This window comes from Scylla paramamosain, chromosome 22, assembly GCF_035594125.1.
Source record: "Scylla paramamosain isolate STU-SP2022 chromosome 22, ASM3559412v1, whole genome shotgun sequence".
Lineage (NCBI taxonomy): Eukaryota > Metazoa > Arthropoda > Malacostraca > Decapoda > Portunidae > Scylla > Scylla paramamosain.
Genome location: NC_087172.1, coordinates 9,031,385 through 9,043,415, shown reverse-complemented (window position 1 = coordinate 9,043,415; position 12,031 = coordinate 9,031,385). Strand labels below are relative to the sequence as shown.

The following is a 12,031-nucleotide window of genomic DNA, read 5'->3' as shown; positions in this document are numbered from 1 at the left end:
GGAATGGATAGGACAAGAAGTTTGGTTTAGAAGGTCATTGATGAATAATAAGAGAGTGGGTGATAGGACAGAACCCTGAGGAACACCACTGTTAATAGATTTAGAAGAATAGTGGCCCTGTACCAGGGCAGCAATAGAACGGTCAGAAGGAAACTTGATATGAAGTTACAGAGAGAAGGATAGAAGCTGTAGGAGGGTAGTTTGGAAATCAAAGCTTTGTGCCAGACTCTATGAAAAGCTTTTGATACAACCAAGGCAACAGCAAAAGTTTCACCAAAATCTCTAAAAGAGGAAGACCAAGACTCATTAAGGAAAGCCAGAAGATCACCAGTAGAGCGGCCTTGACGGAACCCATACTGGCAATCAGGTAGAAGGTTGTGAAGTGATAGATGTTTAAGAATCTTCCTGTTGAGGATAGATTCAAAAACTTTAGATAGGCAGTAAATTAAAGCAATGGGACTGTAGTTTAGAACAGTCACCCTTTTTAGGAACAGGCTGAATGTAGGCAAACTTCCAGCAAGAAGGAAATGTAGATGTTGACAGACAGAGCTGAAAGAGTTTGACTAGGCAAGGTGCAAGCACAGAGGCACAATTTCAGAGAACAATTGGAGGGACCCCATCAGGTTCATAAGCTTTTCGAGGGTTTAGACCAGAGATGGCATGAAAAACATCATTGCGAAGAATTTTAATAGGTAGCATGAAGTAGTCAGAGGATGGAGGAGAGGGAGGAACAAGGCCTGAATCATCCAAGGTAGAGTTTTAGCAAAGGTTTGAGTGAAGAGTTCAGTTTTAGAAATAGATGTGATAGCAGTGGTGCCATCTGGTTGAAATAAAGGAGGGAAAGAAGAAGTTATTGGGGATATTTTTGGCTAGATGCCAGAAGTCACAAGGGGAGTTAGATCTTGAAAGATTTTGACACTTTCTGTTAATGAAGGAGTCTTTGGCTAGTTGGAGAGCAGACTTGGCATGGTTCTGGGCAGAAATATAAAGTGCATGAGATTCTGGTGATGGAAGTCTTAAGTACCTTTTGTGGACCACCTCTCTGCCATGTATAGCAGAACAAGCTGTGTTAAACCAAGATTTGGAAGGTTTAGGTCGAGAAAAAGAGTGAGGAATGTATGCCTCCATGCCAGACACTATCACTTCTGTTATGCACTCGGCACACAAAGACGGGTCTCTGACATGGAAGCAGTAGTCATTCCAAGGAAAATCAGCAAAATACCTCCTAAGGTCCCCCCAGTTAGCAGAGGCGAAACACCAGAGGTACTTTTACTTAGGGGAATCCTGAGGAGGGATTGGAGTGATAGGACAAGATGCAGATATGAGATTGTGATCAGAGGAACCCAATGGAAAAGAGAGGTTGACAACATAAGCAGAAGGATTAGAGGTCAGGAAAAGGTCAAGAATGTTGGGCGTATCTCCAAGATGGTCAGGAATATGAGTAGGGTGTTGCACCAATTGCTGTAGGTCATGGAGGATAGCAAAGTTGAAGGCTAGTTCACTAGGATAGTCAGTGAAGGAAGAGAAAAGCCAAAGCTGGTGGTGAACATTGAAGTTTGTAAGAACGGAGATCTCTGGAAAAGGGAAGAGAGTCAGAATGTGCTCACTTTGGAATTTAAGTAGTTAAAGAATTTCTTGTAGTCAGTAGAGTTAGGTTAGGGGTATACAGCACAGATAAATTTAGTTTGAGAGTGACTCTGTAGTCGTAGCCAAATGGTGGAAAACTCGGAAGATTCAAGAGCGTGGGCACTAGAGCAGGTCAAGTCATTGCGCACATAAACGCAACATCCAGCTTTGGATTGAAAATGAGGATAGAGAAAGTAGGAGGGAACAGGAAAAGGGCTACTGTCAGTTGCCACAGACACCAGAGTTTCAGTGAGGAAAAGAAGATGAGGTTTAGAAGATGAGAGGTGGTGTTCTACAGATTGATAATTAGATCTTAGACTGCGAATGTTGCAGAAGTTAATGAAGAAAAAGTTGAGGGGGATGTCAAGACACTTAGGGTTGTCAACAGAAGAGAAGTCTGACCTGGGGACATTTATAGTCCCCTCCCCAGATGGGGACTCCGAGGCTGGTGTAGGAGTCGCCATGATAATTTAGAAATTTTGAGTGAAGGGTGTGTGTGTGTGTGTTATTAGGTGCTTGTAGTTTTGTGTGGAGGAAGAGAGTTTTCTTTAGAGGGCAGGCTGTGACTGCCCCCTTGTGTTGTGAGACACAAAGGGAAACATTCAGTGAGGTCACAGCTGGGTTTAATGATAAATTCACAGCACCCTCTAAACAGTGCTTTAGACCTCACTGGGAGTAATTATTGTTTCGGCAGGTGATAATGAACTGAAGAGCATCTCCACCCAGTCACCCACACTATGTGTCAAGGAGGGTGTACCTTGTTGCCAAATGTACGATATCTTTCTCTTCCCTCTCAGCTATCTTGAAAATTACACTTTCTGTAGAAAGTTACTGTGTTGTCCCTGTGGCACAGTAACTTATATATATATATATATATATATATATATATATATATATATATATATATATATATATATATATATATATATATATATATATATATATATATATTCTGTAGAAATACGGTAACCCTATGAAGAACCTCGATGTAAACAAACCCAGTTTAGCGCTCAGGAGTAATCCTGAGTCTCCCATGCCTCTCTGTATGATCCACAACACCATCACTACTACACAACTACATTTTCCCAGTAGCTTTTCCCAGCAGCAAGATGTCTAAATGCTATGATGACCTTTATTTTGGCAGTGAGTTGGTTACTTCTCTCTGTGTCACTCTGTAAGGCTTCCTTCACTTGATGGGTGACAAAGAGAATGCCTGCATGGTCTAAAGAACATCTTTTGATGAGTTCAGTGTCACTAAGTTCATTCAGTACATCCTTCCTGGATAAAAAAATTTCTAAGCTGGAGATGTTGTGGACCAGCCATCTTAGCAGTGGGAGCATTGGTCATTACCCGCCAAGATTGTGGAACGGCATTAGAGAATGGATTAATCTATTTTACATTGATTCCTATGGGAAAAATAGTTTTAGCTTTCAAACATTTTAGATTTTGAATGGCTTTTGGGAATTAATTAAGTTTTGAAAACTAAGGTTCCACTGTATATATGACCAGGTTCAGTCCCCTTCACAGCTGCCACTATACTTGTGTCAGCTTTCCCTAGGCTAGCTCCTACTAGCTAGCTTAGTGTGGGCATAAAAGTGACGAATCCAGGCACCTGCTGGTCATCGACAACTATTACATCTCTGAGGCTGCCACTCTGTTTTATCTACTGACAGAGATTGAAGTATGATAAACGTCAGCTTAATTCTCCAAGCTGGAAAGAACTAATGAGACACATTCTAGGGTACAGATAGTATAGACAACACCCTCTCAGAGAGAGAGGGCAACACACTCTTTGGACAATTGCCCATGATAACAAAACCACCTACTGTCTAACAGAAATATTACACACACATGCTGGCCAGGTAACAGTCATTTGCAATCTTCCAGATGACAGACTCTCACTTATAAAATTGGCGGAAATCTGGGAAGAAAGAAGACAGTTGTACCCTAGCACAAAGATTATTCAATTCTCTGGTCTGCATCACTCAATGGTGGTGGGTCACAAAGACCAGAAGCATTTAACAAACACACAACACAATGCTCTTGACACTCAGACACACACTAGACCCACAACAAGACTCTGCACTTAGACAGAAAGGGGGAGAGGATAGGAGCCTGCTCCCATATGTGCTCTGTACAAAGACACAATGGATGTCAGAACATACAAAAAATAACTATCTGTGAGACCCCAACTCAACATGTCTAGGAGTAGCAGAATACAGATATTGACATCCATCAAACAATAATCTAGATCTGCCCAGATCCTGGCCTCCTGTAGGGCCTAGATAGTATACAGTAATGCTAAGACATCATTCATTAATTCCACCCTTAGGTGTAAATTAATAATATACCGTCCTTATCTACTGTAACATGCTTCTCTCCATGCCATGTGTCCATTCTGTCTGGTATCCTCTCTGCTACTGAAAAAAGAAAGGCACCCATGCTGCTCTCTCTCTCTCTCTCTCTCTCTCTCTCTCTCTCTCTCTCTCTCTCTCTCTCTCTCTCTCTCTCTCTCTCTCTCTCTCAACTAAACACTTAAGTTTCAAAAATTATTGTGGGAATATTTGGAGGACTTGATGAAAACTACACTGTAGGAAAGAGCAACTCTTCTTCTATATGATCTATCAAGTACAACTCTTGGCAAGGAAGGGAAGGGGGTAAATTAAATTGTGAAGGACAATTTCTATTTCATATAAAGGTTATGGTAATATACAGCATGCCCCTCGACATATCACTGACTTGTCTTACCTGGCTCTTGCTCTCTCCCCACTTCCTTCTTTATCTTTCTCCTCCCCATTTCTGTGTTCTTATTTTTCTCTCCTCAATTTTGCTGTATGTTACAACACACACACACACACACACATATATATATATATATATATATATATATATATATATATATATATATATATATATATATATATATATATATATATATATATGGATAGATAGATAGATAGATAGATCGATACAATGTGTTCTACTGTGGTTTGGACAAGTAGTATGTCTTTTATTGTCTTCAGATTATTACCATAAGACAAAGTGTGAATAAAGTGTTCAAGATTTTTTAATAATTATCTTGTCTCTAGTTTCCAGCTACAGGGGATGTAACAGTGGAGCTAGGTGCCACCTACCAACGTATCAAAGTCAAGGTGAAAGTGGACCGTGTCACTGCTGTGGTGGCAGAAAATGTTATCAAGCAGCGTACATCCTTTGAGTTCAGCAATCCTCTTTGGCCATTTGGTGTTGCTTCTACAAAGGAAACAAATACAAAAAGTTCAACAGAATTAGAGGTAAATATTCTGGGTTGTCTTGCCATTTTATTGATTTAAGAGGTGTTACTATGTAGATATCTGTTTACATATTTGTGTGATAATATGATTGGTGATTTGAGGTTGTGATAATATTTTGGAAAAATACTATTTTTTTTATTTACTTAGAATATATATGTTGAATTTTGCTATGAATTTTATGGTACTCATTTATATTAGAAAAAAAAGCAAATCAGATCTCTCTCTAGTGGTTATGTTTAGACAATTTTCTATTCAATTAGCAATACCACAGTATTAAAAAATTACTTGTTTTGACATCGATACTTGCCTTGAAACAGTTAAGATGCTTTCACCAAATCTTAGTTAAGAGGAGGTCATGTTAGTAGATAATGTAGAATAATTGAAAATAACAGTGTTGTGTGTATTCTCTTGATCCTTTACCAGTTTTTGGTAAAAGTTTGCTACTTGGGAGGTAATAGCAACATTTAGAAAATAATGTTTTTTTGTGGGTTACCCTCTCAGGAAAATCTCTTTTCAGTGATATACATGTATATTTGAAATTCATAGCCATATTTCTGATTATATTCTAATTCTTTCTCATATATTAGCTAAATGTGGTTTTTAAATGGAGTGAGAAATGAAGCCATATTCCTGACAGTGGAAAAGTTAAGTAAACATTTCCAATCAGTATTAACAAGAGTGAATGACCTTCACTCTGAACTGGAAGAGAGATCTAATGTTCAGGTGGTTTGGGCAAAGTGAACATGACAATTCATGATATGAAAATGAGTGGAAACCAGTATGTAAGGAAAGCTGTTGGCCTTGATGGAGAGCCAAAATGGATCATGGAGGAGTGTAGTGAGCAGTTGACTGACAAGATTCATGAATTAAAAGTGTGCTTTCCAGTGGAAGGAAAGGTCCCAGTTCACTGAAAAGAAAGCTGATGTGTTCCCCATTGTCAAGAGAGGAAACAAAGAGGCTCCATATGAAGATCCAAAAGTTTTTACTCTCTAATTTGCCTTTACAACCTGTTTCTCATTCATCACTACATTTTATTTTATATGGAGTTTTGGCTTTCTACCTGCTGGATTATGAATGTTGCCAGATATCTTCCACATCTTACAAAAAAATTGATGGAGGGTCTTGTCATCACCTCCCTGGCTCTTTTAATGAAAGGAGAAAATAGCCTGCAGCCATTTGAAGAGAAACTTGCCACAAAAATTCAAATTATACACTGCAAAACTCCATGATTATATAAGTGATCATAGTGTCTTGGAATCAGAGATATTTTGATAATTATAGGCATCTTCTTCAATTCTCCTAGATGCCTTAAATCTAAGCTCCTTGGAGCTCTGCCTACTTGACCACTGAAGAATAGACCAGCAGAGTTGCCCAGCATGCTGCCCTGGGGAAAAGTATTGTACAGTTCATCAGTTCATTGGTGAAGCGTCCCTCAGAGACTGCAGCAGCCATCACCCCTCATTACTTGAAGTTTATGCCATTTAGAAGTGAATACCATATTTGCCAGTATATTAGATGCACTTCTGCATAAAATGCATCCGTATTATATAAGGATGTTTTGTGGAAAAGAAATGAATTGTTTCATCATAAATTTACTGAAAAAAAAATGTAGTGTGTGTGTGTGTGTGTGTGTGTGTGTGTGTGTGTGTGTGTGTGTGTGTGTGTGTATGTGTGTTTTATTTACCTAGTTGTGAAATACAGGACAAGAGCCACACTTGGCTCATTCCGTTCCATCTCCATATCGACTTTTATCTAGATTTTCTTTAAATCTATGAATTGTTTTTGCACACACAGTCTCATCCTTAAGTTCATTCCACACTGCTATACTTCTATGGGGGAAGCTATGTTTCTTGATGTCTCTTCTGCAAACACTCCTTTTCAATTTCCTTCTGTCTTCTTGTGTTTCTTGTATCTAGTATCATGAGGTCTTCTCTGTCCAACTTTTCTATTCCTTCCAATATTCTATATATTGCTATCAAATCACCTCTTTCCCTCCTTTTTTCTAGTGTAGTCAGGTCCAATCTCTTTAACCTTTCCTCATAACTATACTCTCTTAAGCTTGCAGGGATTTTAGTTGCAGCTCTGGATTCTTTCTAACTTTCTTGTATCCTTTTCAAACTTGGCAACCACACTAATGCTGCGTACTCCAATCTCAGACGTATCATCATCATCATTTTTTTATCATATCTTCTTCAATATAGGAGAATGCTATCTTGATGTTTCTCAACAGATTATATGTTTCTCCTATAATTTTTTTTTATGTGCTTCCTAAATGACAAATTATCAGTAATAATTACTCCTAGGTCTTTTTCTTCTGATCTGATAGAGATTTCCTTACTCCCTAAGTAATAGTCGCCAACTGGTCTTCTCGCACTTTTTCCAAACCTCATCACACTACATTTTATAGCATTAAACTCGATGTTCCATCTCAGTGACCATTCATTAATCTTAATTATGTCTGATTTAAAGCATTGTAGTCCTCTTCATTTGTTACTTTCCTCATAATCTTAATGTCATCAGTGAAAAAGTTCATGTAACTTTCTACACCATCTGTCATATCATTTACATAAACTGCAAACATAATGGGTGCAAGTACTGAACCTTGTAAGACTCCACTTATTACTGTTCTCCAGTTCGACCTGCTGCCTTTAATTACTGTTCTCATTTCTCTCTTTGTCAAAGAGTCAGTCATCCATTTTAACAGTGTTCCACCGAGTCCTCCAATTTTTTTCCAATTTCAATGTTAGTCTTCTGTGCAGAACTTTATCAATTGCTTTTCTCAGATCTAAGTATATGCAGTTGGCCCATCCATCTCTCTCCCGCACTATATCTATTACTCTTGAGTAAAAACTTATCAAATTCATAACACAAGATCTTCCTTTTCTGAAACCAAACTGTTTCTCTGTTATTATCACCTTGTTGTCTTCTAGGTATTTCACCCATCTGTTCTAGATAATCCTTTCACAAATCTTTGCCACCACACGTGAGCAATACAGCAATTTAATGGATCTTCTTTACTTCCGGTCTTGTGAATTGGGGTAATATCTGCCCATTTCCAATCTATGGGTACTCTATCTTTTACTAGGATGGTGCTAATTATATTGTGCAGTGCTAAGACTAATTGTGAGCTACACTCTTTTAAAATCCAACTTGATACATCATCAGGAACCATTGCTTTCCTTGCAACCAGGTCTTCTAACATATTCTTTACTTCTTCTGCTGATGTTTTAATCTCCTTCAGGTCAGTCCCCTTTTCTAACACTGTCCTATCACCTCTGAAATAATTTTCCTTAGTAAACACAGAGTGGAAGTATCTGTTAAGCACTTCAGCCAACTCTTTTCGGTCTTCCACTGTCTCTTCTCCAACTTTTACCATGCTTATTTCATCTTTACTCTTTAATTTTTTCATTGATGAATTTATGAAATAATTTTGGTTGGTCTTTACATTTCTCCACAACATTCTTTTCAAAATTTTTCTGCTCATTTCTGCGGGTTTTGGCGTATTCATTCCTCTTATATAATTGTTCCACAGGTCCAGTCTCATTTTTCATGGGTGTGTGTGTGTGTGTGTGTGTGTGTGTGTGTGTGTGTGTGTGTGTGTGTGTGTGTGTATTTACCTAGTTGTGCTTTATGGGAAAAGAGCTATGCTCGTGCTGTCCCATCTCCATATCTTTTAACATCCAACTTAGCCTTGAATCCATGTATACTTTTTGCATTTACTATCTCCTCATCTAGACTGTTCCATACATCAATACTTCTATATGGGAAACTATACTTTTTGACATCTCTTCTACAAGCACTCCTCTTCAGCCTCTTTCCATGTCCTCTAGTGTCCCGTGTATCCCAGACCATTAAGTCGCTCCGGTCCACCTCCTCTACTCCCTCATATGCTTTATATATCGCAATCAAGTCTTCCCTTTCTCTCCTCTTTTCCAACTTTGGTAGATGTATCCTTGCCAGTCTCTCTTCATATGACAAGTCCCTGATACTTGGTACTATCTTCATAGCTGCTCTCTGAATTCTCTCCAACTTCCTTATATCCTTTTTCTTGTATGGCGACCACACTACTGCTGCATATTCTAGTCTAGGTCTTATCAGAACATGATCATCTTCCTGACCATCTCTTCATCCATATATGCAAAGGTCTGCCTTATTCTTCTCAACAAGTTATAGGTTTCTCCTGTAATTTTGCTAATGTGTCTCTCCGGGGTCAGGTTCCCAGTCACTGTAACACCGAAATCCTTTTCCTCTTCTGCTCCACTCAACCCTACACCATTCAACACACAATTTCCTTTTCACTCTTCTTGTACTTTTTCCAAATTTTATTACTTAACACTTCTTTCAATTAAATTCCATTTCCCATCTATAACTCCACTCTGATATCTTGTTCAGGTCTTCTTGTTACATTCCACAGTCCTCCGCACTTTCAACTTTCTTCAGCATCTTTGCATCATCCTCAAAAAGGCTCATGTAGCTGTTCAAACTCTGTCATATCATTTATATAAACTGCAAACATGATTGGCGCAAGTACTGAGCCTTGGGGTACTCCACTTATGACTTCCCTCCATGATGATTTTTGATCTTTCACCACTGTTCTCATTTCTCTATTTGTCAAGAAATTTTCCATCAATCTCAGCAGGCCCCTCTTAGCCCATCATTATGCTTCAACTTCCACAACAGTTTCCTGTGTGGCATTTTATCAAAGGCCTTCTTCAGGTTTAAATAAACACAATGCCCATCCGTAGAATAAAAACTCAGTAAGGTTGTAACACACTATCTCCCTCTCCTAAATCCAAATTGTTGCTTTATTTTCACTTCATTTCCTTCTAGGTACTGCATCCATTTATCGTTCACCAATCTTTCACACATTTTGCACACCACACTTGTTAGAGACACCAGTCTGTAGTTTAAGGGCTCCTCTTTACTACCACCTTTGTAGATTGGCATTATGTTGGCTCTCTTCCATTCACTTGGGACTTTACTTTCAATTAGGGAGCTCTCAATAATATTATGTATTACCCATGTCAACTGCTGATTGCACTCTTTTAGTATCCATCCTGACACTGTAAAATCCCCTGGAAGCCTCAGAACCTTACAGTTATCCAGTGCCACAAGCTTGCAAGGTTTCCAGGAGACCTGTGCAAAAGAAATGTGTCAGAAAATGCCTGTTTCTGAGGTGTTTGTGAAAAACTGTCTCTGTCAACATTGTGTGAATATTGAACACTCTTTATCTTTGCTCAGGCCACTTCTTGCATTGACATAATCATGAGGGGCCATTAAACTGAAGCTGTCTTTTCAATAGGTATTGAGAGACACACCTCTTAAAAGAAGGTCTGCAGGATTGCATCTGAAAGGTACATAACTGAATTCAAAATTAGAGGCTTGTTCTCCTATTTCAGCTGCTCTATTCCTGACTTAAGGAATCTTACTGATGTCATTTCTGATCATTTGGTGGGCAGCTATGTTATCTGACCACATGAATGCCCTGCTAATCACTAATGTATTTAGAGTTATGGGTTACTATATGTGAACCCATTGTGGGAGCAAACAACTTTTCACTGGAACTACTCATGCCTTAGAGGTTTAGACATTACTGTGACCATATGAGGTTAGATTGGCCATTGCACTGTAAGACTGATAATTCATCACAAGATGCATGAAAAGTGAATAATTTTTTTCGTCCTGACTCATCTTTTGAAGAAAGTTGATATTTGATTCTATAAATTCATCTCTTCATTTTGACCATTCATCCTGTGTGAAAGTTGGTTGGGTTATTCCAGTCAACTTTCATTTGTCACATTTCTTTAACTGGCATTCTCCTGGCATTATATTTAGGGGTAGTAAACCAAGAAGATCAAATACTAAGGACACCTAAGATAGTAATTTCCTCTAATTAAGGGAACTATGGTCCACAAATGCAGAAAATTTTAAGCTCAGTTTGTCCAGTTTGATATCCTAACATAAGGTAGAAGACTGAAAGTAGATATTCAGTATTGACATCAGATTAGAGACCAAAATTGAATGTTAGGAAAGGTGTCAGACTGCCAAATGGTGCTGTTTCAGCTCTGAGTTTATGTGTACTCAGAACTCCTTCATTCAGTTACCTTCATTCAAAGTATATAATGGTCACCATAGCAGGGATGTCCTGCAGTGTACAGAATACTCCCTGCTCCCTGCTGAATAAGACAAAGTTTCAATGAGGCTAGATGAGGAAGCAGAAGAGAAGTATGTACTGTACCACACAGTTATTATTAGAAACTGACTTTTGCCTTAGTCACAAAAAAAAAAAACTATGGAATTAGAATATAAACACAAAACTATATTAGTGCAATTCTGTACTATCTGCTGTCACTTTGTGACATATAAATCATGGGGCCTAAGAATGGTGCATCACACAATGCTGAGCACTCCTCCAAGCATTAAAAAAAAAAAAAAAAAAAAAAAAAAAAAAAAAAAAAATATATATATATATATATATATATATATATATATATATATATATATATATATATATATATATATATATATATATATATATATATATATATATATATATATATATATATATATATGTTACAGTCAATACCTGAATCCAGACAATTTGTAAAGTGACTTATTTTTTCAGGCAATTTGTGAACTGCCTGGTTAGGTTAGGTTAGGTTAGGTTAGGTTAGGTTAGGTTAGGTTATAACCTAACCTAACCTAACCTAACCTAACCTAACCAGGCAGTTCACAAATTGCCTGAAAAAATAAGTCACTTTACAAATTGTCTGGATTCAGGTATTGACTGTAACATATATATATATATATATATATATATATATATATATATATATATATATATATATATATATATATATATATATATATATATATATATATATATATATATATATATATATATATATATATATATATATATATATATATATATATATATATATTGACTTGTAAGCTGCAGGTGATATTGCTCCAAAGAGTAAATTGAAAAATTAAATGATTAAGTGTAAGAAATTATATAAATTATAGTTAAGTTTATAACAGAGATAATGACATTCTTTGTCAGTTACTATTTATGTTGGGGTTGGTGTGGAGGGGCTGAATGTTTGAAG

At 37.4% G+C, this 12,031-nt stretch overlaps 1 protein-coding gene across 2 annotated transcripts in view; it reads left to right on the top strand.

Annotated features, from left to right (window-relative positions):
• Positions 1–12,031, top strand: part of LOC135111515 (uncharacterized) — a 716,663-nt gene that overhangs the window by 374,829 nt on the left and 329,803 nt on the right. For both annotated transcript variants that reach the window (XM_064024883.1, XM_064024882.1), the window contains exon 52: positions 4,716–4,919. In XM_064024883.1, coding sequence (XP_063880953.1) covers positions 4,716–4,919 — 204 coding nt within the window. The remainder of the gene's footprint in view (positions 1–4,715; positions 4,920–12,031) is intronic.